Source organism: Hipposideros armiger, unplaced genomic scaffold (assembly GCF_001890085.2).
Source record: "Hipposideros armiger isolate ML-2016 unplaced genomic scaffold, ASM189008v1 scaffold_246, whole genome shotgun sequence".
NCBI lineage: Eukaryota > Metazoa > Chordata > Mammalia > Chiroptera > Hipposideridae > Hipposideros > Hipposideros armiger.
In genome coordinates this window covers 2,556,053-2,583,924 of record NW_017731596.1, presented here as the reverse complement: position 1 = coordinate 2,583,924, position 27,872 = coordinate 2,556,053, and the positions used below count along the sequence as shown (strand labels likewise).

The following is a 27,872-nucleotide window of genomic DNA, read 5'->3' as shown; positions in this document are numbered from 1 at the left end:
CTCGCCCCTCCCCCGCGCCTCTTCGGAGCATCCTCCCGCCCCTCGAGGCTGAGGGTGGAGAAGGGAGGACCGCAGCGGGGCTAGCCAGCTGCTGCGTAGTGTTTACGTTGTCACTTGTGGCCTGTGGAGCCAGCCTGTTCAGAAGGTGGGGACAAGGACCAAAAATCGAGCCGAGGCGTAGGTGAATTTGGGCTGGTACCAGTGCGGCGTGCTGTTTCCAGAGGCGCCCTAGATGCCCAAAGCCCTTTGATTGAAGATTCCTCCAAAAATATAAGCACGCACCAACTGCGCAATACATTCCAGCAGACCCTGGCGTTCTTGCTCATACTGAACGGTTCATATAGTGTTTTATGGCGTTCCCATAAATCACCTCTGTTGATTCTGCCAACATCCAGGCGAGGGGCACAAGGTAGACATTTTACTGATTTTACTCCTCCTCTCCGGGAGCAGTTTCCTCATAGTTACAGCTCTAGTTAGGACATTTTTTTTTTATTGGAAGAAATTTGCATTTTATCCTGAGGGAAATGGGATTCTTTATAAGGATACATAGGGAAAGAAACTCATTAGGGACCAAATTACTCCTTTTGCTCAAAGGTTCGTGCTTTGCTTTGCGCTCAGGGGCTGCGTTTTGGTGTCTGTTTCTCTCTGTTCATTTGCTCAGTTTTCTTACTCTTGCCTAATTTTCCTTTTTTTAATTTCTGGAATATTTCATATATACAATACAGAGGGGCATCTAACCAATCCACAACTCAGATTGACATGTAATGATTTTGCCAAAATTACTTAAGATCCCCTTTTCTTTTTTAAGAAATAAAATTGCAGATATTGGAGGTGCTCTCAGTTCCTCCCCCTCCTCTAGAGGTCCCTAGAGGTAGCCACCATGTTCAGGTTTGTGTATATCATTCATTCCCTTGCGTATTTTATACTTGGATCACGGTGAATCCAGAAACAATAATATAGTGTTGTGTTTTTTTTCAACTAATGGTATGAAACAGTGTGATTTTTGCAACTTGTTTTTTTCGATCAGCATTATATTTTGAGATTTATATACAAATAAATGGAATAATTGTTATCTTTGGTTCATTAATTTTAATTGCTGGTATAGAATTCCATTGTATGAATATACCATAATTTATCCATTTCCCTATTGATGGACTTTGAAGTTGTTTCTGGTGTTTTATTCTAAAAACAATCCTGCAATAAATATCTTTGTACTTGTCTGTTTGTGCATACATTTGGAAGTTTCTCTAGGAAATACACCGAGTAGATTTGCTAGAGTAGGATATGTGTATCTTCAACTTAACCAAATATCACGGAAGCTCTCGTCGTGGTTGTACTAATTTTCACTGTCACTGGTACTGAATGAGGAGACCCATTTCCTCACACCTTGCTAACAGTTTATGCTATCAGACTTTTACATTTTTGCCTTCTCTTTACTGACCAGCTTCCTTATAACTTGAGCTTGCAGCTTAATTTTGCTTCTGCTCTAGCTGGGTGTCAGCCTATGGGTTCATCTCTTACAGCTAACTGGCTCGGTTTTTATCTCATTTGATCCTCATAAGATTAATTCTAATAGACACTTATTTTGTACCTAATATATGTTAGTTCCTATGGTTGATGTAAAGATAGTAGTTTTTATGGTATATGTACCTCTAGTGGCAGGTGAGGTGATTTAATTAAATACTTTTTTTCATATGATGAATGGTTTTTAAAAATATTTTTCTCTTTATTTAATGTAATATTTGATACGCTCAAAATACATGTAACGTATATGCAAGTTGTGAAGCAAAACAATAAAATGAACATCTGTCAATCCACTACTCAATCCAAGAATCAAAATGACCAGTATTGAATGTGCTCACTTCCAGAGTGACTACTGTCCTGAATTGTGTGTGTCATTCCTTGCTTTTAAAAACAGTTTTATCAGATATGTATACATCCCTCAACAATGTACTATATGCTTTCTGTTGTTTTTTACGTTTTAAAAAAAAAATACTGGACACGGTTTTCTGGAACTTGCTTATTTCATTCAGCATTATGTTTCTAAGAATCACTGATACTGACTATAGATGTAAGTCATTAATTTTCTCTGCTGTGTAATATTCCACTGGTGAATATAACACAGTGTATGCATTCTCCTGTTCATGAACATTTTGGTGATTTCTAGGTTTTGGTATTACGAAGATTATTGTACATATCTTCTGGTACACAGTTGCAAGAATTTCTTTAATTTTCACACTGGATATATGACCCCCAGGGGAGTAATAATTTTTCTGGGGTGTACTTGGGCACCAGTGATACTAATGAATCAATCAATTTATAGATCCTTAGGTTCCATGTGTACTCTCTAAAGTTGGTAATGGCTCAGGCCTCCTTCTGGTTCCACTTTCCCACCTTCCCTTTCACAGTAGCAGGTCTACCTTAGAGAGGGAAGACATACCCCTCACCTACATGGACACCTACTAGGGCATTGCCCCAGGGGGAAAAACTCTCCACAGAAAACAAAGGGATAATTTAAAATACAATGTATAGTGTTAGGAGCCTTTTTTAATCTAAGTACTTGCCCATCTCCTCAAGAGCTGCATTTCCAAAAAAAACAACAAAAAAAACCCCTCACTTTTTATGTTTAATTATCAGCCTATGTAGTTATTTTTTGATCAACTCTATGTTATAATAATTATAACAATTTAAACCAATGATATGTCAGTTTTACTTTAAAACGTCACTGTGACACTCTGGACATTCATCCTTTGCGATTATTTAATCTCAGGCTGATATTTTTTAGATGCCATCTTAAAGTGTAAAGAGTATGTAATTTTTAAAAGGGTTTTGGTGGTTTGTGAATAAAAAGGATTGGAATACCACTGTGGTAAGCGATTTGCTAGAAGTGGGATTGCTAGGTTATGGAGTATAAATGTTCAACTTTACAAAAATACACCGAATTGTTTTCTGAAGTGGTTATACCAGCTTATACTTTGGTCAGCAGGTTTGTCCATTTATATACTTTGATTAGTAGTGTGTAAACGTTATAGTTGATCTATATCCTCTCCAACACTTACCAGCAGATTTCTTAATAATTTGCCAATCAAATGGATATGAAATGATGTATCATTGTGGTTTTAATTTGCATTTCTTTGATTGTTAATCAGTTTGAACGTCTTTTCATATGTTTATGAACCATGTTTTCCTTTTGTGAAATAACCTGGTCATAACTTTTCCTATTTTTCTATTGTGTTGTCCTTTAAAACTAATAAACTGGTAACACTTATCCTTTATTGATTATATGCACTGTGAATACCTTCTTCTAGTTCATGGCCTGTCTTTTTACTCTTCGTGGTGTATTGTGGCAAACAGAAGTTCTTAATTTTAATGTAATTCATTGGAAACTTTCCTTAGCCCTATGATTATAAAGACATTCTCCTGTGTTTCTTTTTAGAAGTTTTAAAAGGAATATTTTCACATTTAATTTCATAATCCATTTGGTATTGAGTTTTATGTATAGTGTGAGATGGTGATGTGCATTCACTTTTTCCCCCTAAGTGGCTACAGTTGCCTCATACCATCTACTGCATCAGCCCTCTGTTCACCAGTGATGTGCCGGACCACTTCTGCTACAACTTTAGTTTCGATATGCGTAGGTTTGTTTCTGGCTCACCTTTTTGTGCCACTTGTCCATCTCTGTGTAGGTACCAGACTGTCATAATTGTTAATGCTATAGCTTTATCAGAAATCTTGATGTCTGGGGCGTGGGACGACTTGAGACTCAGCTGTTCTTGGATCTTTGTTCTTGTTTTAAGAATCAGCTTGTCTCGTGACGTGAAAACTCCTTGAGAATTAATTGAAATTGATTGAATCAGTTTGGGGGAGAATTGAAACCTTTAAGATATTTGAACCTCCCTGTCTGAGAACGTGGTATGTATTTTCATTTACTTAGGTTTTAAATGTCTTTTAATATAGTTTTGTAATTTTCTCCATACAGATCTAACACTTTAAATGTTGATTCCAATGTTTCTAGTAGTTTGTTGCTTTTATAAATAGTGTTGGTCTTTTAAGATTCTGTTTTCTGACTGTTTATTGTTAGTAAGTAGAAATTTAATGAATTGTTTATATTGATCTTTAGCTATCCATTTGATAAACTTTTATTATTTCTAATATATTTCCTGTAATTCTTTTCAGTTTCTATGTGGATAATTATATCATTTGCCAATAATGACACTTTTGGGTCTTCTTTTCAACTGTTTTCCCTTTTAATTTTGTTTTCTTGTATTAATATGCTGGCATGCTTTTAGATCTATGTTCAGTGGAAGTGATTATAGGGGCCACACATGTCTTGTCCCTGATTTTTAAAGGGAATGCTTCCCCATTAAAAATAATGTTTGTTAAGAGTGCTTGTAGATACCCTTTGTTAAGTTAGGGGAGCCTTTGTTTGCACTTTTGTCACACGGTCTTCTGCATCTGTTGAGAATCTCTTTCAAAATTCTTACTTCTTACATTCTTCCCTGAGATAAACCCAAATTGATCTTGGTGAATTGTCTTTTTGTGAACTACCGGATTCAGTTTGTTAGTATTTTACTTAGGATTTTTATATCTGTTTATGAATGAAATCCCCTGTTGTTTTTCTTTCTTGACCATCTTGTCTGATTTTGGTATTAAGGTTACACATGCTTCATAGCACTTAGAGAGTACTCTAGGTCCTCTTTTCTGTTCCCTGGGCCAATTTGGATTGGAGTGATTTGTTTCTTAAAAGTTTGGTAGAATTTACCTGTAAGATCATTTGACTCTTTTGTTTTCTTTGTGGAAGGATTGTAAGTTATTGGTAATTAGTAGTAATTAGAAATTGAATAGTAATAGGACTTCAACTTCAGGTTTCTATTTCTTTTAGTCATTTTTGATAAGTTTTAGAAATTTGTCCTTTCAACAGAAATTTCAAGTTTATTGGCATCAAGTTCATGGTATTGTCTCAATACTCGTTTAGATCTATGTTTTATCTGTAGTTATGTCGCCTTTTCTCATTTTCATCGTTATTTGTGTGCTACTTTTCTCTTTTTCTTGACTAGTCTTGCCAAAAGTTTATTTTATTAATATTAGCAAAGGATTAATTTTTGGCTTAATTAGTTTTTTCTATAATATTTTTGTTTTTTAGTTCATTGATATCTTTATTTATTATTTCTTTTATTTCTTTGGGTTTATTATATTATTTTTCTACCTTAAATTGCATACTTATTAATTTTCAGCCATTCTTTTTTCCTAGTATAAGTATATAAGGCTATAATTTTTTTTAAGTTCATTTTTGCATTATCTAACATGGCTTTATAGTGTTTTTATTAGCTTTCAAATCTAACTTTTTTAAATTTCCATTTTCATTTCGACTTATGTGTTTAAACTTTCTGAAATGTGTTTTTAAATTTTCAAATTTATGTGCATTAACATTTTTTGTTATTCATTTCTTAATTGTGTTGTCAGAGAATGTAATGTGTATTTTGTCTTTTTAAAAACATTTGTTTGCCCTTGTTTTTATGGCCTCGTACATAGTGAATATAACTGTTCTGTATGTACTTGGGAACAGTGTGTATTCTCTAATTGTTATGTATCCATTAGCTAAAACTTGTAAATTGCATTGTTCAGACTGTGTTAATTTTTCTTTGACCTATCATTAATTGAGAGAGATGTGTTGCAGTTTCCCACTACTACCTTCTTATACACTTCTGGTAGATCTAACGTGTTTTTCTTTTTATGTATTTTGAGACTATTTGGTTAGATATAGACAGGTTTAACATTATTTTCCTAGTTGATGAACCTTTTCAATTATGTTGAGATTCTCCCCGTGTCTAATTTTACTTGTTGCCCTTAAGATCTATTTTGTCTGTCCCACCTTTCTTTTGGTGATAATTTACCTGGAATATCTCTTTCCTTCATTTTACTGTCATTTTCTTTAAATATTTACATCTTAGTTGTCTTCTAAATAACGTATTACTAGATTTTTCTTATAATCCAGTTAGACAATTGATGTCTTTTATTTGGTATTTTTAAGAAGTTAGTTTAAGTCTCTTGGTGGTCAACTCAATTTTATCTAAATTTATTTTTATCCTTCTTGAGAAATGATTGTGAGAGGTATACCGTTTAAGGTCGATAGTTTATTTTCTGTGTGTATAGTGAAGACATTATTTTACATGCAAAGCCTGCTGCCAGTTATACTTATGCCTTTTTGAAGAAAATACTTTTTTCTTCTGGTTACATTGGATTTTCTGTCTTTGATGTTAATGGCATTTCACTTCTAAGTCTAGACAGAGATTACTTTTTATTTTTCTTTTTTTTAGTATGTTTCCTGATTTTGAGTTTTGTCTTTCATGATATCTAGAAGATTCTGAACCATGTGTTCTTTAAATACTATCTCTCTTTAATTTTTATCTATTCTCCCCTTCTGGAAATTTAACTGGATGTATATGTATTAGACTGTTCCCAGATCACTTATTTTTTATCTTTCATATTTTTCATTTCCTTGTTTCTTTACCAGAATTTATGGTGCCGAGTAATTTCATCAGGCACATCTTCTAGTTCATCGGTTTTCTCTTCAGATGTGTGTAATCTGCTCTTTAACCCATCCACTTTTTTCTTTTACTTTTAACAACTATATTTTAAGTTTTTAAAAGTTTCAGTTGGTTCTGTTTTAGATATACCCAGTCATTTTTTATTGTCTGATGTTGCTGGCTTATTGTTCTGAATCCATGGGGGCTCTGTGGATGATATCTGGAAATCACAATGGCTGATATCCGTAGGGGGTCTAAATTTATTGCTAGTTTCTCCTGTTGTCTCTACCTCATGATGAGTTGTCATCTATTCTTGGTGATCTTTGATTATGAACTCCTGTTTGATTTATCTTTCTCTGTGGGAGTCTTGAGAGTCTGGGGATGCTTTCCTTCTGATGGGATTTATATCAGCATTGGCTAAGGTCAGGGAATTGTATCAGCTTTGGCTGAAGTCAAGGGGGATCCCTTTTCAGTTCTGAAAAAAGTGGGACCACTTTTCAGTTCTCTCACTTTGCTTCCAGTCCAGGGCTGTGTCCTGATCCCACTACTGCTCTTGGCATTACTATTTGTAGCTCTTGACTGTAGTTCTCACTAGAGGTTTGTTGCTTTTAGGGGGAAAGGGTGCCTTTAAATGTTCTCTATTTCTATGAGGTCAGCAAAATTAAAAAAATTTTAAATCTAGAACCCACTTTGTTTTGCAGTGATAGAGTCCTCATTGGTTCATCAGAACTGATGGGATTAGAAGTCATTTACTTTAATATTTAGTTTTGGTAGTATATTTTAGTTTGTATTAGAAAAAAGTTCTGTCTTACCAAACGTAAGATTTCTTAGTGATATCAAATTTAATATTAAAACAAGCTTACATCAAAGTTAAAAGTTGAGTTATTATAAAGCAAAATATTAAATAAGTAATAGTACAGGTGGCAAGTGGACTTTGGGGAATGTGAATAAAAATTTGGGAAACACTTTGCTAGGAAATCAAGATGAGTAGGGCACAGTGTATCCTCGGGACCCATAGTAAGCCTGCAGAGAGAAACCTGTGATGACCACGCAGTGTGAAAACTGTCAAGAGATACGGGCAGGGTGCGCTGGGCTTAGAGACAAGGTACAGAAATAAACTTGGTGATAGCAAAGATGAGGACTTGCTTCCTGGAACCCAGCGGTAGGGACCAGTGGGCATTGCGTGGCTGTAGAATAAGGGTTGTTCAGGAGGGCAAGCAGTTGAACATGAGTGGCTTGTAAGTGGAGTGTCACGGCGTGGCTGGAGAAAAACAGGAACAGGATCACAGAAGGCCTCTGTGCTAGTAGGGCACTTGGACTTTATTCTGAGGGTGAACAGAAGCAGTGAATGATTTTAAGCAGTAAAATGTCATGATCAGAGTATTAAAGGGTTGAAGGCAGGTCACCAGTTCGGAGACTGCTTGGTCAGATAGTTCAGAGGAGAAAAGATGAAGCTACAGCTAAGGCAGGGGCACTGGGCATGAAGAGGGGTGTGTGTGCTAATTTCAGATTTCTTCAGGGAGTAGGACAGACAGGCAGAACTTCCTGGGGAATTGGGTAGTTGAAGGACACTGGGGAGTCTAGAGTGAGCCCCAGGTTTCTGGATTGGGTAACCAGGGGACATGTAGAGCAGTTAACCGATGACTTATAGAAAGAAGAAAGAGCTTGGTTTCCTTTGTTTTTGAGGGAAAAGATAAGTTTGATTTTGAGCTTGTTGAATCTGAGAGGCTTGTGGGACACCTTGGTTATGATTCAGTAGCAGTTGACAGGGTCTAGAGGTCATAAGATGCCGCTCAGCCTGGAGAGAGCTGCGATTCTCAGCATTGGACGGTTCAGCCACTGTGTGCTGTGCGTAACACAGTATGAGCGTCTGCAGTGGCACACAGAGGAACACTTAACATGTTCTGATTAGTTAAGAATTTACTCTGATGTGTATGAAAAGCATAAGTTGTACATCAAACCTATGATTTCATAGAGATTATCACTTAAGCCAAGTGAGGCCAATAAAAGAGAAATATCAAATAAACAAAAATACATGTGATGTGTGGAAATGGCAAAAACCTTGGTGAAGCTATTTAAATGATGGAAGTTCAGAAAGTGCTGTTCTAAAAGCCATGGGTATGGTGGATAAGGTCACCCAAGGAGAGGGTAAGCGTGAAAAGAAAAGCGAGTTGACATTTGGGTGGCGGGGAATGGAGAAGAGCCGCCCATGGAAACTGAGGAAGAGCAGCCAGAAGAATAGGAGGAGAACCAGGAGAAGATGGTCTCTGGAGTCCAGATGAAGAGTTCTGAGCAGGAGGAGGAGGAGGTCCACAGCGGCAAGTAAGTTGTAAGCTGAACAGTGCTCTTTGGACTTAGCAATAAGGCAGACCGTTTAGCTGGATCATCCCAACAGTGGAGCTTTAAAAACACTTTGCTAATGATAGCTGATACTTATAGTATTTCCTATATGCCATGTGCTAGGCCAGGCACTTGAAATTAAGTGTGGTTACTGATGAGTCAGGTGGGTATCTTCATTTGGCCCGTGAGGAAATGGGAGCACAGAGGTTAAGTACCTGCGCAGAATCGCACGCTCAGGAAATGCGAGAGCCAGGGGTCGGGCCCCGGCAGCCTGGCTCCCGAGCCCATGCTCTGAGTCACTGGGACACATCGCCTCTCTGGTTAAAACAAAATAGGAAATAAAAATGACACCAGCGTTGTAATTACAGTACAGTTGGTGCGGGCCGTGGTGTGGGTGAGGTCTGCCAGGCTGTTCTGTCACGATAGCTCGGTGTGCCGAGTAGGAGCACGTTCACTGCTGGAATGGAGGCCGTGCTGGTGAGGTGTGGGCTGCCACGGACAGTTCTTGGCTCTTTCTGGAGTTATATACAAACAACGTTTGTCAGACAAACAAGTTTAAAAGTGTGTGTGTATTTCCCAGGATAGCATATGTCCCATATCATGTACCATACTTTGGGTACAAAAATCTCTATTTATTTTTACCAGTCATTGTTCACTTTTGGAGTTAAATTCTGAAGTGGAAATATTGTTCATCCAGAACAGGTCAGGTTCCAGACATTGTATATAATATAACCAATCTGTTGTAGAAAGTCACTAATGACCTTGTTGAAAATGGAAACCCAGTTTTAGGAAACCGAAAGTAAATGAGAATGGAGGATTTGGATGGGAGAAATGGGGAGAAGAATCTTGGTAGGTTGAAGAATGTGCGGCAGGAGATAGGGGACATGTTGGGCAGTAATGGCTCTGGGCTGTGGTCCGAGTAGCTAATCTGAGTTAGAGATTTCAGAACTGGCTTAGAGCTGGTAAGTGACCTGAGGTGGCCTGGGAAGGACGAGCCTAGGCGAGGTGCGCATGATAAGCTGCCAGGCCAGGGCCTCGAAGGGGTCGTCTGCATGGACCTTGTGTCTGGGATGATGGTAGAATTTGGAGGAGAGGGGATCACTGAACTAGTTAGTTGTCTCAGACATGAGAACAACCAGGAGGTAACTAGGTGGCAGTGACAAGGAAAAGCAGATACAGTAAAATAGTGTTTGAGAGAAGAGACCAGCATCAGAGGACCTAGGTGTGAATCCTCCCTAACGTGGTGACCTTGAGCAAATTGCTTCATTTTTACCAAGAATGTTTCCCATCCATAGAGTAGAGATGATGGTAATTGGACCTGAGCAGAGTTGCTGTGAGGATTAATAAGATGATGCATGCAAAACACTTGGTACAGTACGTGACAAACAGTACAAGAAGTTTGCTAGGAAGATTGTTGCTGTTCTTCCCTTCTGGCATTGTGAGGCTTTCATACAGCAAATTGACATCATGAGAAGGATTAATTACAGAAACAGATTTGTGTTTCAAGAACTGATGGTGGTCTTGCTTAGTACGAAAGTTGGTTTGTCCTAACAATAGCGGGATAATAGTGGTGAAGCGAAAAGGTATAAAAAATGGTGCTGATGATGATAGGAAATGAAAGCCATTACTTGGGCAAGAGTTAGAAGTAATAAAGTGCTGTGTTTCTCAGTGACTTTTAGGTTCTGTAGCTTTTCTCTGGTAGCTGTAAATCTTTATTATTGATCTTTCTTCAGGGGAAAAAACAACAAAAACCTTAGTCTGAAACTCCAGCCCTAATCCCCCTTTTCCTCCATTGAAATAAATATTTTAAAATCGTGGTTGTTGATAATGTGAGGGCTTTTGCCCACCTTTGCAATCTAGCAGTGCTGACTGTGTGTTGTAGTTGTGAGAGTGTTAGGAGCAGCGGTTGTTAGGAAGATGGAAGGTCTGAATGTGGCTGTGGGAAATTAGGAGATTGACAGACTCAGCCTGTACCACTTCAGCTCTGCGCCATTCCCCGAGACACAAACACACACTGAGGGATGGAGAGGAGAATAGGAGTAGCTGATAGGGAACTTTTCTCAGGGGAGTCAGGATTTAGCTCCCACCAGGATCCTGAGAATGTAGCAGTTGATTTACTTACAGTGAAATGAAACTCCCCAGGGTACAGTAAAAGCAGATGGTGGAAAGGGGTAGCGGTGGGAAGATGTCTTTTGTTCATTCAGCGAACACTGATTTCAGGGCTTACCTTACCGTGTGTTAGGCACATACAAGATAAATAAGTTTCCCTTAACTGTCCTCCATCTAAAGAGATTGAAACAGATACATTCAGAGGGCAGATGGTGACTTCGAACCCGAGGAAAAGAAGAAATAGATTAAACTAATATTTGGGGAGAGTCGGGGGGAAGGAATTGCAGAATGATGATTTTTCAGAGCTCAGTGTTCTTATTGGAGTTGTTTCCTTGGGGCATAAGTTCCAAGTATTTTTCTAAAAGGCCGGAGAAGCCAGGAAGACTACTTTTGATATGTCAGGTGGTTTAATTACTGATGAGGGTCTGTGTTGTTTCCCTAGGATGGTGCAACATGGACAATTTTGCCTTGGGAGATTTCACTGAAGCAGATTATGCTTTGTTAGAAGATCGTCCTTATGTGGACGATTGTGTCTTTGCTCCTGAATTGACGTCCAATGATTATGTTCGTGTGACTCAGCTTTACTTTGATGGGGTGGTAAGTAGATTCCTTAACTTTTTGGTTTTAACACTGTCTTCTTAAATTTTTTTTGAGATATAATTTGAGATATAATTTGAGAAATCACCACAATAAGTCTAGTTAACATCCATCACCACACAGTTACGATTTTTTTTGTGTGATGAGAATTTACAAGATTTACTTTATTATTTTTGTTTTTCAATTACAGTTGACATTCAATATTTATGTTAGTTTCGGGTGTACAGCATAGTGGTTAGACATTTATATAACTTACGAAGTGACCTCGCCCTATTAGGCTAGTACCCACCTGGCACTATGTATAGTTACTGCAGTATTATTGACTATATTCTCTATGCACCCCCTGACTGTTTTGCAACTGCCAAGTCTTACTTCTTAACCCCTTCACCTCTTTCCCCCTAAGATTTACTTAAAGATTTTTGATTTAGAGCTCTCTGAGTAAAGATGTTCTTGTGCTACATGAGTTTATATTCATGCTCTTGAAGAGGTGATTTCAGAAGGGCAAGTAAACATGCCTCAACAACAAGGATGTGCAGCCAGAGAACAAGTGATGGCGGAAGGCTGTTTTCTGACCAAAGCAGGAAGCTCTCAGGAGAGCCCTAGAGACAGACTCAGGGAAACACCAGAGAATGGCCTGAGGACTCATTGGTTGAAGAGGTTGTTTTCAAAGCATATATATAAGTGTGCACTGAAATGTTTGCGTTTAGTACTAATAATCCTTCCATTAAGAAGCAAGAACTGTACTTTGGCATCTTACCAGACACAAATCAAAATAATTTTTTTCTTTTTAGGGTAGACAATATAAAGATTATGCCCAAAGTGAGAGAAATTTAGGTGAGTACATTGGTATTAATTTCTTGAAAGACTGTGTCAAGAGAAGTTCATCCATTTACATCAACATAACAGATTTACTTACTTACCTCTTAAAATTTGTTCTTAGTGTTCCTTTTCACTAGAAACCAAAACCTTTCTTTGTTAAAATGTTTTAGCCAACACGTACATATTTTTAATATCTAACTGGTTAAAATATTTCACCCATTCACTTCTTACCTTTCCATATCCATTTTTGCTTTTTGCCTATTAACAGTATTGATTCACTCCAAAATGAGGCACACAAAATTAACTTAACACTTTTTTTTTAATTAAGAATTTGACATCTGCAATATGTGGTGCAGTAAACCCGTTTCTGTCCTGCGAGATTATTGTGATGCCATTAAAATATACATCCTCTGGCCACTTGCGTTTCAACATCAGCACAGCTCTATAATATCACGGCAGCATCCTTGTGTGGATGCCACGTAAGTCTTGACATGTCATTCATTTTGTATGGACAGTAGTCAGCACATAGCCCAGGACAGAGCAATTCCAAGTGCAATGGAAGGCTTAATGTCTCATGCTTGTGTACTGTTCAACTTTACTCTTGTTTAGTAGAGTGGAAAAAGTTAATACTTGGGATTTGGATCTGAAGGAATAATCATGATAATCTTACATATAATGAATAAAATGCTGAAGAGCATTAGATGGTAAATTTGAAACCGAGTAAGGAAAAATGAATGCTTGTTTATAAATATCGGCACTGTAGTACAGAAGAGAGGAAAAAGTATAGTATTTTATCCGCTTAATAAAGAGCTTGCTACCTAGAGTGCAGAAACAGAGAACTTAATTTTTACTTCAAATAGTTTAAATTGAGAGAGAATATATTCAGTGTGAAGTTCAATAAATTTTTATATATGAGAACCTGATCTTTTAAAAAATAAATTTGTCTTTAAGCAGTTCTCATACTTCTGAGATAAGTTTGAAGAAGTTACAGCATCTTGAGTTGATGGAAGATATTGTGGACTTGGCAAAGAAAGTTGTGGTAAGTGGTAAAATATGGCTTTTCTTCCCTCCATTTAAACAATAAAAATGTGTATATTGCGTCAGGCCTGTGTTACTAATTTATAATAATTATCAGGTAATGGTTGTAGATTTGGTTAACCTGAGATTAATCTGCTTTCCGTGAGCTTGCTCTGTGTGAGAGATCAGGTGGCAGACGACTGTTTCAGTGGTTCTGACCTGACATGATGAGAACCAGGACTGCTCAGTGTCATTAAAGGATAGAAATTAGAATTTGTCACAAGTGAAAGTGCTCCTGGATCGCAGAAACTTTTTTCACAGGTTCTGAAAGTGATGGGTCCTATCTTGTAAGATAAAAATCATGCCACTTTCACCACTACTACACTGAGGGTTTTTCTTTGACACCCATTTCATAATTTTTCTTATTTTAGTTGATTATGGAGCCAAGTGTTTTTCTTGGTATTATTCTGATTGCAAACTTAAATTTATTTTTTTTCAAAGATTTTGTTGGGGAATTGGGGCAGGGAAACAGTGTTGGGGAATTGGGGAAGGGGAACAGCCAAGTTGTTGTCCTTCAGTCTTAGTTGTGGAGGGCGCAGCTAGCTCAGCTCCAAGTCCAGTCGCCATCCGGCCACCCGTCAGCAGCTTGTGGCCGCTCAGCTCAAGGTGCCGTGTTCAATCTTAGTTGCAAGTGGGTGTAGCCTACCATCCCATGTGGGAGTCCAACTGGCAACCTTGTTGTTAGGAGGCTCACTGGCAGCCCAGGTCGGGTGCAACTCACTGGTCCATGTGGGAATTGAACTGGCAACTTTGCTGCTCAGAGCTTGCGCTCTCAATCAACCGAGCCACTTGACCAATCCGCAAACTTAAATTTAGAAAGGGCATTGTGATTTTTATTTCCTGCTGATAATCCTTTGGAATGACTTCTATTGCCAGTGTATTTTTATAAAATATAATAGGTATAATTAATATTAAAATTCATACATCTGAAGTTATACTTCATCACTTTCTCATTAGAATCCAGTGTAAGACTATTTGTGAATTCTTGTTTCGGGTCCTTAAGAGGTAAATTGGGCATGCAAGTGCTTGTGGGCAGTGGCTACTATGTGTGTGTGTGTGTGTGTGTGTGTGTGTGTGTGTGTGTATACCAGGGGTGCCAAAAAAATGTATACAAGTGATCACTTTGGTCAACGTTGCTCAAGCAGTAGTTTGCCATAATCAGAAGTGTCTGGACCCTGATGGTAACCACTTTAAGTACCCCTTGTAATTGCAAAAGTCAAACGTGGGGTGGCCTAGTGGTGCATTGGTTAAGGGTTGGCTTGGTACGCCAGCTCTGAGCAGCAGGGCCCCAGTTCGGATCCCACATGGGGGTCAGCGATGCTGCGCCCTCTACAGCTAAGATGGTGAACAACAGCTCGACCTGGAGCTGGGCTGCCGTGAGTTGCCGGCAACGGTGTAGGCTGCAGTGAAGCTGCAGTGGGCTGCGGTGAGCTACAATGAGTGGCTGGCAGCCAGCGTGAGCAGCTGTCTAGTGGCCGGCAACTGATCTGCCTCACCCGGGAAGAGCGCAATGATAATATCAACATGGGCCAGTGAAGCGATGTCCTCCACAACTAGACTGACGAACAAAAGACAGCAACTTGTCTGTTCCCCTTCCCCAATTCCCCAACGCTGTTCCCCTCCCCCAATTCCCCAATAAAATCTTAAAAAAAAAAAAAAGTCAAACGTGAGACTTGTATTCATCTTTTGTTATCAGTATATATTGAGTATTACAATTTTAACAGCTTTTCCTTTCATAAAATATGTATACATTTTTTTTACACCCTCTATGTGTTCCTAAAATGTAGGATTTTGTTGTGCACTGGGTAATTCATGTATAATTGACTGAATAAGGGAAAAAACGTTTTGTCCTTTTTGTTTTGCAGAATGATTCATTCTTTATTGGAGGCTTACTGAGAATTGGTTATAAAATAGAAAATGTAAGTGTTACACAAAGGAACCCAGGACAGCCGAGCAGGCAGCCGTCTCACTGCTCACTGCCCATGTACTGGCTGCACTGTGTATAGTGTTTGGTGGTACTGGTCTCTACATTTTGCTTAAGCACTCTCCTTATTTTGGGAGTTTGCATCATTTCTATTTTTTCCCCACATAACGTCGGGCAACTTTGAGCCTCTTTGACAAACTGATTTCCTTTTTCTCTGTTAGATTATTTATTTACCTGGCGTATGTTCTCCCAAATGAAATTATGTTTCTGGTATGAACGTATTTTGCTATATAATTACTAGATAACCCCCAGATATCATAATAAGCCAATTTTCAATGCTGTTGGTAACATGGACAGCAGCATTGCATAACTCCACTCTAATTGCTGAAGTCATTTTAGACACCAGAAGTATGAATAAGGTTTCTTTGAACTCTCCACCCTCTATGAAGGAAGCCCTTTGCACTGAGTGCCCATTTGCCTCCTCTTGCTGTTTATCTCCTTATTCTTCTGTGTGCCCCAGACCATGTAAAATACACAGTCCCTTTAGTGAACCTTAATCTGTACTGTTAACCTTGACGGAAGGCTGGACGTCCTAGTTTAGGTGAGATCTGAGACCCCGCGTGTGTCTTGTATTATTGCACTCTTCTGCCCAGGACTGCCTCTGGCCAAGTTGTAGACCTCCCCTTTCAGGTCTGTAATGAGGGTAGAAGCATCTCGAGCTCTGAGGGTGGCCCAGGGTTACTGGAAGATGTGTCAGACACGAGTCCATGGTATCTTAACTTGTATGTTGGGGTCCAGCTATTCTAGGTTCTGTGCTGGAGTAATGAAAATATGAGGATGTACAAGTTTTGTATTAAGAATCTGAAATACTATATAAGATAAATTTATAATGCCCTATGTAAATTTAGAATTAATATCCAAGACATATGCTACATCTCTCTTTTTGAAACAGAAAATCTTGGCAATGGAAGAAGCTTTGAATTGGGTGAAGTACACAGGTGATGTAACAATTCTGCCTAAATTAGGAGCAGTTGACAATTGTTGGCCTATGTTAAGAATTTTCTTTACTGAATGTAAGTATAAATGCCTTAAATACTTACTTGACTCAGTGTTTAAAGGTATTATTTGGGAAACTGGAATGTGTAGGTATGTGATTTCTTACTTAGGATTTAAAAAATGTTTTTCTCTTGTGAGTAAGAAAAAAGCCTGCCTGAGAGAATTTTAACTTTGTAGTTAGTTTTATTCTGTACCTCCTGTCTTAATGATTTCTATGACATTATACTTTAAAAAATTTTACCAGATGGATGTCATAAGTTATTATATATAACCCCCAAAGAAAGAGACCACATTGGGGCTCATGTGTTCTCACTCATAAGAGAAATACAAAATAGAGTTAAGATTATAATTTTCATTTATTCCCTGATAACCTGCTATTCTTATGTGTGATGAAACTGCCTTGTACATATTTTTTTTTACTTTGTGGAATACTTTTCCCTAAAGCATTAGAAAGTTAGTGATGCTCTTCTAGTATAGGTATAGGAATCTTGAAAAAAGGAATGTTTGACTCTTTAGTAGATGATGAATGATAATTTGCCATCTCCAGTGAGAAGAGAGCAGATTTTGTGCTATTGACCTAAGTGTTAGAGAGAAATTAAGATTAAACATGAAAACAGGCTCTTCTGGTAAATGGTTCTCTCTGTTGTTTTGGAGACCTTTAATTATAAGCTAGATTTCATGGTAGAAGTAGAGGAACAATGTCATGTATTGGGCACCCATATGGGCTCGTTTTTAGCTCTCTCTGTTCTCTTTATTATAATATTCCTGGAAGGTAGCTGTTATAATATCCCTGTTTTAAATATGAGCAAACTAAGGCTTTCAGAGGTTAAGTGATATTTCTGCTGTCTAGTAAGTAGTAGAACCTAAATGAGAAGCCAGCTCTCTCTGATCCGAAAGCCCGGATTTTCATCCTATAATCTTGCTCTTTCCCTAAGTATTACTTTATTTGGTGATTTTCCCAAGTCCTTTCTTGAATTTTAAATTTTAGGTACTCCTTCCGCCATTGAAATGAATGTGTTTGTCTAGAGTCGTCACTACATTTTTGTTGCAATAAAATTATTATTTACCAATTTAGAAAAATATTTAGAATAGCTTAAAATACAGAAAATGAGGTCTGGTAAATTTCTAATGTAAATTTATTATGTACAGCATTTTAGTTAGTTTATTAAGTTTATATAAGAATAGTATTTCAAATAAAGTCTCATTTTAACATTTCATTCATGAGAGTTGAATGTTGAATTAAGACATTTTAATTCTTCATTTGTTATATTAAATACATTTTAGAAAGTTGTATTAGGGCCAGCTAAGTGACTCAGTTGGTTAAGAGCTCGCTCAAGAGTGCGAGCTCTGAGCAACAGTGGTTCGATTCCAGCCTGAGCTGAGCTGCTGCTGATCTGCCAACAGGTGGCAGGATGGCTCAGCTGAAAAAAAAAAAAGAAAGAAGTATTATGGGTTTTTTTGTTGTTTTTTTCAGACATTTTTATTGAACAATTGTGCCAGGTACACCATAGGTGCTTAAATGTTTGTTGTATTGATTTGAGTAATTATGAAGTCCATTTGGAATGTTACGACAGAACATTTGTAGTAACTACAATTAGAAATAATATAATAATCAAGTATTTTTTAATGCTAGAAATAAAACTGATTAGATTAATAGCAAGCATTGAATCTAATATTATCAGTTGTTGTTAAATACATTATTTGATCCATGTAAAAGATTATAGGAAACATCTTATTTAGAAGTATAATGATATAATGAACTTCAGGGACTCACCTAATCTAAGAATTAGAACATGAACAACACCAATTTTTTTAAAACAAATGTTCTCTCTCTCCTCAAATAAAATTTAGACAAGTATCACATAACTAAAGTTGTAACAGAAAACTGCAGTATGCTTGAAGAATTTAAAAGTCAAAGTTGTGCGGAGTGTGTAGAGGTGAGAATAAATATTTATTTGTAAGTATATTTTAAGATTTGCATGTAGAGAAAGTTCAATAAAACTGCTATTTGACGATACACAGGAACTACTGTAAAATTCAATAACAGTTGAGGGAAATTTTTAATAAATTTTTATTGGAATTTTTTCTTGGAAGAGAAAAACAGCATCTTGATCAGAATTTTCTAATGTTATAGATTTTAAAAGAGTTAACTGAAATTTGAAATTTGATTCTCTTAAAAAGCTTTTAATTAGTTGAACAAATGTGATTTGCCTTGTAAACAGCTTTATTGTGATGCAACTCACATGCCATACAATTCACTCATAAGAAATAGGATTTTAACTAAACTTTTAAAAAAGGATTTAGGAAAATATTTAATGTTCTGTACAGTTCTCTAAAGCCATTTATATGATCTGGCTTATTATGGTTAATTTATTTTTAAAATTGGGTGTTTGAAATGAAAAGTTTGTCATATCTGCAGCATCTTTGATTTTCTTTTGATTTCACCCTTGCTAACTTTTTTGCCTTATCCTTTTTGGCAATTAAGCTAATCAACATTGGCTGTATGTGTTATTGATTTATATATTGTTCTGTAAGCACTCAGGTTTATTGCATAGCATCGCATTTTCTAACCTAAAATTAAAGTTCTACCTTGTGTCAGTTTTTTTCCCTGCCACATGGCATGCTTAATGAGGTGTATATAAAAGTGGGTTTGTCAAGTATTGTAAACAAGGGGATCAATTGTTAGCAGTTGTTTGTAATGGGATGGCTTTGTTTACTTTTTAATATGCCTTTAACAAAGTTAAGATTGAGTCATTAGAGACACTTTTATTTAAATACATATAGTAACAAAATATTGAGTTTTCTACATACATAATCCCCCAGTTTATTTCTGATATCAAGATAGAAACCCAGTTCCATTTTTCTAGGTATGGGGGCTCTTGATTGTCTTGCAGTTAATTGTTGGGTCTCCTTTCACCTTGGTTTTTCAGCAAGGAGAACTAATGAAAAGGAGAGGAAATGAAGAGTTTTCCAAAGAAAGATTTGATGTAGCTATTATCTATTACACCAGAGCCATTGAATATAGGTAAGAACTAAACAGAACAAATGAGGTCTTTTTAGGTGGCAGATGAAGTTGGAATGTGAGTCAGGAGAATCCAGAAGCAAGGTGAAGAATTGAAGAATATCTTCAATTTGCTATGCAGAATAGATTTTCTTACCCTTAAGCATTAGAAGCATTAGAGATGGTCTGAGTATATGAACGTAATCAAATAGTATAACTGAAGCGAGTCAGGCAAATTGTGAATTTAGTTCTGCCTGCCCTGTGTTCCTTCAGGCTTTCTAGTACAGACTCATCTGTTCTTTCTTGTTTTCATTTTGCCTTCAACTAATTTCTTCCAAATTATTAACTTATCAGAAAGGGTTAGTTATTAATACTTAAGATGCCACCCATTCTGGGAATTTTGCTTTCTAAGAGGGTAACAGAATTGTTGGGAAAAGGCAAGTGTTCTCTCTGCTCCCTCCTCTGTTTGCTGCTAGAATTTAGTAGCATTCCTGCAAGTGTGCCTCACCCTTGTGACGTCTTAGCTGGGCCCCTAATATTGTAGCAGCCTTGGGAGGATTCTCTGTAGACAGCGACTCCTTGCCAGTTTCCACAGGGAATGAGTGAATCCAGGGAGCCTGACGCGGCTGGAAGGCTGCTGCTCTGTGCTTCTGCGGCGGAAGCGGAGGAAAGGGGAGATAAGCTCCACCAAACAGACAGAGCCAGGGGACAGAATCTGAAATGAAGTTTTGTTTGTGTTGCGTGTAATGTGCTTTACTGACTAAACTATTTCTTTTAAAGTCCTGAAAATCACCTTCTTTATGGTAACCGAGCTCTTTGTTTTCTTCGCACTGGACAGTTCAGGTAAGTTGGTTAGAGTACCCCCATCCCTGCACTGTTATGCTAAATACCCATTTTTGAGAAATAGTTCTGTTTTACAGGTATGTAAGAAAATCCTTCCATAGTCCTTGGGCAGAAATGGTGAAATGGTTAAAAGAGGGCTCTATATGCTATATATGTAATAACAAGTGACAGAAGCAGCTGTCCTGATTGAGTGGCTAGCATATGTTATGCATTATTTTAAGTACTTTACATGTTATTTAATTCTCAGAACACCCTTAATTGGTAAGTAATGGTGTTCTCCACATATACATTTGGACAAACTCATACCATTAGTAGTGATGCCAAAATATGAACACAGATCTTATCTGATGATGTCAAAGTCTGTGTTTATAACACCTATAATATATTATCTCCTTTTGCTCTATTGATTAATCTGGATCGTTCTGGAAGAAGAATTTTTGCTGTATTTCCTCTATTGGGGTATGAAATAAGTGAAACAAAGAAAAGAAATTTAATGGTTTAGCTATGAGAGTAAAATCATAATTCTTAGTTCCTTATATTCAACTGAGTTTTTATTAATTGAGAAGGATTGTTGAAACTACACCATGATTTTTTTTGTCCCCCCCGTTTAAAACCTTAGGACATAAATTATTAATATTGAGCAGGGTAGGCTGTTATATTTAATTATATCCTGCCTTACTGTAAGAAGGTTTAGGGTGGCTTCAGTAAAAGAATATTAAAAACAAAACAAACTGAAAAACCAGGGGCTAGAGCCTGGGATCCTCAGATTGAAACAGCATAGACCTCAGGTCCTGTTTAGTTATACTTATAACCTGTATTTGCATCTGACCTTTCTGTTCCCAAAATGAACAGAGGAAACCTGACATGTCACGTAATTCTGTCCATGGAGAAAGAGGACACCAGTTGCCCCACGGGCAAAATTTTCCTGGCTTTAGTTCTGCAGAAAATTTCTTCTGTGGCTTACAAGTGATATGAATTGAGTGACGGAGTAGAGAAGAACCTCGGCAACTTTCCTGTTCATAGCAAAAAATTCCCTGAAAGTACATTTTGGAGTTTCATCAATTTTTGTTTTTTTAAGTTTTCTCACGAGAGCAGAGAGTCTAATGTTAGCTGTTTTTCATTGAAAGCACTTCTGTTGTGATATGGGAGGGTGAGAATGGGGAAGATAGTATATACCGAGTTTGTAGTTTTTAAAAATAACATTTATTATGTTTTTCTTTTATCATAAACAGAAAACATTCTCATGGTAGAAAATTTGGAAAATACAAGCGTTTAAAAAGAAGAAAATAAAAATCACCAGTAATGCATCCACCTCGGAGAATACCGCTGTATTAACGTTATGCAGCTTTTAGATGGCTTAAGCCGTGGATAAACCGAGGCTATCTAGTCTAGAGGAATGGATGGGCTTGACACAGTCTTCCATCAATACCACTGTCCTCAACTGGTTCTCACAAGGAATGAGCTGCACATGTCTTTAGGTGTTACCTCTGGCTAGGTCCAGAAGTGCAAATATCTTATGCTGTTTGAAGGTGAATCTGTATGCTTTTAACATGAATAGGTTGGCAACTTGGCTAGCCTCCTGTGAAAACCGAGGCACCTCGCTGAAACTGTGTGGGCAGAAGGTCACTCATTCTGCATAGGGGAGCTCAGAGCTGAGAGGCAAACCAGGGTATTTCTGCCCTCTTTCATGGGTGCTGAATGCTAGACTCGTGGAGGATGCTCCTAAAACTCCACTGCAGAGGAGGTGCATCCAAGTAGAAACACAAGCCAGCTAGCTTGGTGAGGTAAAGGTCAAGAACAGGGCTGTGCATCCAGCCTGGTACTTCCTCCCTGACAGTCCAGCTTGGGGTTCAACACCGAGGTTTTCACTAGCAGCAGACCCGCAGCATTTCTTTCCTTAGGCCGTCACCACTGTGTGCTGGCTGCCTGTTTTCTGTCGGAAGCCTTACGCCATACTGGTTTTGCTGGTGTTTCCCACCTTCACGCACACTCTTTCTAGGACTTGCTCATTAACGTAGGGATAATGCTTTCTGAGTCCACAGTACATACAACTCCTGATCAAGAGTGTAGGTGATGTGACTTCAGAAAATAAACACGTTGCCAGTAACCCAGAAGTGCCACTGACAGGGGCACCCATGTACTTTAGCTGAGTTACCATGAGGGTTGGTAGATCTGTCTTGGGAATCTGGGTGAGCATTTCCGGAGACAGATGTGGGGTCAGCATCCCCCTCCATGGCACTTTCTCCATGGCAATGAGCCATTCACGTGTATAAACTCACAAACCCCTCACAACCCTGTGAGGTGGGTGCTGCTGTCCGTATAGATGATGAAACAGGCAGGGGAGGTCGAGCAAAGTCGGACACTAGGTGGGCGTGATGAAGCCAGAATTGGAACACAGGCAGCCTGGGTGTAGAGAGTCTGTACTGTTAATCATCGCAGAAAGGTGGTGATGGAATCAAAGGGCAATGTGAAAGCTGGAAAAGAAATGAAAATTAAATAAATGGTCCAAATAGTCAATAATATTATCCTTACAGGACATGTAAGTTAAAAACTGTGAGTCTGTCTTTTGTACCCATCAGATTGGCAAAAGTTTTAAATAACTCATTACCCCATGTGTTTGAGAGGATGTGGAACAAAGGAAACTTTCATGCTCGGCTCGAGGAAGTGTAAATTGGTGCCATCACTTTGGAGAGCAATTTGGCAAGGTGAAGATGTGTGTACTCTGCAGCCTCCGCCAAACTCTCAAATATGTACCCAAGAAGATGTGTACAAGGATTGCTGATACATTGTAAGAGTAAAGAAATGGAAACAACCTAGATGTCCATCAGTAGGGGAATGGATAAATAAATGATGGTATATTCATACAATGGAATTCTATGCAGCAGTTAAAATGAATGCAATGTTGAGTGAAAAAGCAAGTTGCAGAATGATTTGTATAGTATGCCATTTATATAATGTTTAAAAATATGCAAAGTGATGTGCATATTCATAATTCGTGTGTGTTAAAAAATGTTTTTAAAATGCATGGGCATGTTAAACCCCAGGGGAATGGCTGTTTCTGGGAAGGGAAGAAGGGAAGAGGGTTGCAGATGGGAAAGTGGTACCCAGTGGATGTCAACTGTAACAAACTTCTGCAAAAAGCTCTGAAGTAAATGCCACAAAATGTTAAGCTCTTACTAAGCTGATACGTGGTTGTTCCTTATGTTAATGTTATTATCTGTACTTTTATGTATACTTGAAATATTTGATAAAAAGCAACACAGTGTAATGAAAAATGCACGTACGCCAAAAAGAAAAAGAAAAAAAACAGTGATCACTAAATGTCAAGGATAAAATAAGTGAAAAATCTTGAGAAATATAAGTATTTAAGACCAATGGTGGGGAGCCTGAGGGGAGATATGTGTGGGGAAAAGGCTTCATTCCGAAATGGTCAAAGTGGTGGTGATGCTGTTAAATGCCAAGTAGTCACACTGTTTGTAAATCTGACCACCTTTGGGTAAGTATAGGTAAGGCCAGGAGCCAATCAGAACCTTACCAGTCGTCAGAGGTGTGTGTCTACAGGTCAGCGGAGGCTGCGCTTGGAAAGTACTGGGAAATATGGGGGAATGGGGTTGGAGTGAGGGAGGGATGGGTGGAAACGTGCTCCCTCCTGCCCGGCTGCTCTGTTCAGCCTGAGGACTGTGTGCATTGGCTTGCAGAACCTGTGGCTTGGACGACATGTCCTTTTATTCTGGTCTTCTAGAAGTTAACTTTTCAAATACAGTTTGATAGTTAAGGGCATGTTAGAGTGGTAGTTGTAACTGAAGTAATTAGAAAATTTCACTGTAGAGGAAAATGTAGAAAAAGGAATTAGGCATATCTGTAACTTCGAATAGCTATACAAAGTATATGATGAGGCTTTGCCTGCCTACTGTTTAATTCATTCTTGTGGGACTTAACGTGTGGAAAAATTGAATTTGGTGGGATGTGACAAACTATATAAAGGGAAATGTAATTGGAGAAAAGAAGGGCATAGCCGTGGATGTTTTTTGAAGGTACTTTGGAAAATTATGGAATTTTTAAACTTGATATTTACTTTGGACTTTTGGTATGACACCCTCTCCTAATTGATCCCGACTTGTGATTAATAACGGGTAGATAGAGTTTAAATGACCTCTCTTTTCTGAATTTCTCAGGCCTGAAGTATATAAATCAACGCATTTAATTGTATGTGAGAATTTAAAAAATCGTAGTGTTGTGTGTGTGTAGCATTAGTGTGAGTGTTGATTTGGTGAGTTATTCCTCACTCTGCTCACTTATTTGTGTGGTCTCTACACCTAGAAGCCGCTGAATTTGCTTTTGAAGAAAACGTTTGTTTTTTCAGTCTTCCTTGTAGTACACCCCATTAAAAAGCAGTAACAAATGCACGTTGGATAAAGTTAAGCATACAAAAGGATAAACTGGAAACTCTTGTCAAACTCAGACCCTGCCCTGATTCCTGCCTTCAGATCCTTACGTATTTCTTTAATATTTTATGCCTATACAAGCACTTACTATGTTGAATCAAACGAAGTTGCCATTTTTATAAATTGGTATAGGTGGTTTCCTTTGGTTCAGTGTAATGCACGTGTACGTCTTTTAAAACATGGGTAGGAGCCTACCATGCACACTTGTATATCTTGCTTTTTTTATATTTAAATCTTGGAGCTTATTGTATATCAGTTTATATAAAGACTTTCCCTTGTTCTTATTCCTGGCTGCATAGTCTTTTACTCAATGGATTATGTGTGTTTTAGTTAGTTTGTAATAGAACATAGATTATCTCCAGGATAAAAAAATTATATATAGCTCTGCAATGATTATCCTTTTACTTCTGTGCTCAGGTGCAAGTCTATCCGTAGGATAAATTCCTGATCAATTTCTTTTACTTGGATGAAAAAGCCTATATAATTAAATTCCAGGCACCAACTTTCGATTTGAAATGTACATGTTTTTTCAGTTGATGGTTGTTAGTCACTGCCTATTTGGTAGTGCCTGACCATTGCATCCGAATCCTGGCGCTTGTTGTAAGAAACTTGGAGCGTAGTATTGTTATTTCTTTGTTGGTCTGGTCAGGCCCTGAAAGTGAGACTTAGAATTGGGGGGACACAGTGCTAACTTTTTATGGCTTGCAAAGTTATTACATACTTAAATATTGTGGTTTGAGAGCGTCATTTAATGGTATTTCTTTCCTCTCCCAAGTCCAGAATCAGTTAAGATTAAGAGACGGAAGCTGAAGACAGGCACATGGCGATCAATCTCCCCTCCATTACTGATTCAAGTGTGGGAGAACAAAGTGACTCAGTTCACTCGTGGCCACAGGCAGAACCAGGCACAGGGACCCTTGCGAACCCTAAGCTTGGCGGAAAAGGGAATCTGGTGTTAGACTGGTGTTGAAGATAAGAGCCCAAAGAGTGAGAAAAAGAAGAGGCTAAGGCACGCGTGGTATCCCTCCCCCACCACTTATCCCTCAGGAGAAGTTAGGGGTGGGGAGAGGAGAGAGCTTAGGGTCAATCCACGAGGAAGTTAGAGGAGGGGGAGATAAGTGTCCTTTCCTAACATCTCAGGGCAAAATGTAGCATAATGTGTATGAGGAAGTAGGTTTTGTGGCAGGAGAAATGAAGCTTTCCCACGTGACATCTAATAAGTTGGAGCAGCCAGGCCGGAACTCCAGTTCTACCCTCTGTTCAGTCCTCTGAACCGTCTTCACGAGTTCATGACCACTCGCATCCTGTGAGTTTTCACAGATGTATTATTCAATGTACTGCTGCTGCTGACACCACACCTGCACTGCAGGTCCTGGGCCGCAGTGGCATTGGCACTGTCATTGAGTGTGTCCACTTTGCTTTAGTCTTAGAATGTGGTCATATGCTAATGAATGTGAAGATACATCAGTATACATTTATATATTAGTAGGTACTGTGATATTTATATGTGATTAGAGCATGTGATGTAATATTCTGGTTCTAGATAGTGTTGTACGTTATAATAAATACCATTTGTAATAAACGTTCAGCATTGATTCAACGGGTAGTACTGGGGTTCCGTTGATAGATAGGTTAGAATGAGCAAGACCAGACATAGTCCCTGGATTCTGGACAGTGGGTCAGCGCGGGAAGGACCATGTTGCATTCATGGAATTAGCGTGCCAGAGGGCCTGAACAGAGAAGGTGGGAGAGATGGTCAGAGGCTAGAACGAGGAGAGTCTTGTAGGCTACTTGAAAGCTGTCGGCCTTAAGAGCATCTAGAAGAGGAAAGGATTTTAACCGGGAGCTAGCATGATCTTACAAAGGTCAGTCTAGCTGCAGTGTGGAGAGGATTTGGAGGGGAAGCCGCATGAATGTGGGTTAGAAGACTTGCAGTCCTCCAGGCCAGAGCTGATGGTGGCCTAGGACAGAGTAATGGCGGTGAAAATAGAGAAGGGGAAGGACTTGAACTAGTTAAGAGGTAAAATCAACAGGTTGCTTATGCTGAAGGTGGCATTTGGAACTATTCTGAGGTTTCTGCCTTTGGCTGTTTCCTGGGTTCTGGGCCCCACTCCTGGACGCTGGGATCAGGGGAAGAGGAATTTGTGGGGAGTAGAACTTGACTTCATTGTTGGTCAGGCTGAGTTAAAGTGCCCTGAAGGGTCCAGATTGGAATGTTGTGTAGCAGTGAGTTACGTGGGTCTGGACTCAAAGGAGAGGTGTAGGCAGAGACAAATGGTTGGGATAGTTAACCCAGATGGAGGAGTAGCTGCAGGTGAGGTTGCTGGAGGAAGTGGTTCTCAGCCTTGACTGCACTTCAGAATCAGAGTGTTGAGGAAATTTCCCCCCGCCCGGCCCAAGATTCTGATTTAATTAATTGGGCTTTTAGAAGCCCCTCAGAGAGTGCTGGTGCACAGCCAAGGTGGAGACCCACTGGTCTGGAGAGCATGAGCTGAGATTAGAAGAGGAGCTAGGACCGAGCCATAAGGTACAATAGGTGGCCAACCAGGATAGGATGAGCCTGCACGGGCGGCTACTGAGAGGGACAGGGAGGTAGGGGAAACAACTGGTTCCATGGAAGTAAGTAGGCGTGGCCAGCAGGGCCTGTTGCTGCTGAGAGGCTGAACGGAATTTGGGTTCAGGAACATGACATCATTTAGTCACCGTGGGTAAGTGTCAGAGGGAAGCTTGGAACAGAAGCCGGTTGGAGTGGGTTGAGAAATGAGAGTGAGAAATGGAGAAGCCAGCCTGGCAGCTGTTGAAGGTACTGGGGTAGCGTCAGTAAGAAGCACAAAAGCTGTGCCATTGTTTTAGGGTATTCTGGCTCCAAGTGACAGAAAACTGATGCTACTGGTTTAAATGGTGAAGACAACTTACTTCATTCAGGAGTTCCAGAAAAAGTGGCTCTAGGATTGTGTATTTAGTGGCTCAACAATGTCATCAAAGACCTAGGTTTGTTTTCCAGCCCCACCATGTGACATGGACCTCTGGCTGCCACCTCAGGATGTTGGGATGGCAACTGTAATTCAGACATCAAGCCAGATATTACAATCTCCAGTACAAGGATGACTTTCTTGTAATCTTCAAAAAAAAAA

General features: G+C 38.7%; 1 protein-coding gene across 1 annotated transcript in view; it reads left to right on the top strand.

Moving 5' to 3' along the window:
• The first annotated feature begins 11,092 nt into the window (after positions 1–11,092).
• TTC3 (tetratricopeptide repeat domain 3) overlaps positions 11,093–27,872 on the top strand; it is a 111,225-nt gene continuing 94,445 nt past the window's right edge. Inside the window, exons 1-9 of the mRNA XM_019655763.1 lie at positions 11,093–11,573; positions 12,365–12,407; positions 12,721–12,871; positions 13,344–13,431; positions 15,335–15,388; positions 16,346–16,466; positions 18,301–18,386; positions 19,380–19,474; positions 20,231–20,293. Coding sequence (XP_019511308.1) covers positions 11,394–11,573; positions 12,365–12,407; positions 12,721–12,871; positions 13,344–13,431; positions 15,335–15,388; positions 16,346–16,466; positions 18,301–18,386; positions 19,380–19,474; positions 20,231–20,293 — 881 coding nt within the window. The 5' untranslated portion in view covers positions 11,093–11,393. The remainder of the gene's footprint in view (positions 11,574–12,364; positions 12,408–12,720; positions 12,872–13,343; positions 13,432–15,334; positions 15,389–16,345; positions 16,467–18,300; positions 18,387–19,379; positions 19,475–20,230; positions 20,294–27,872) is intronic.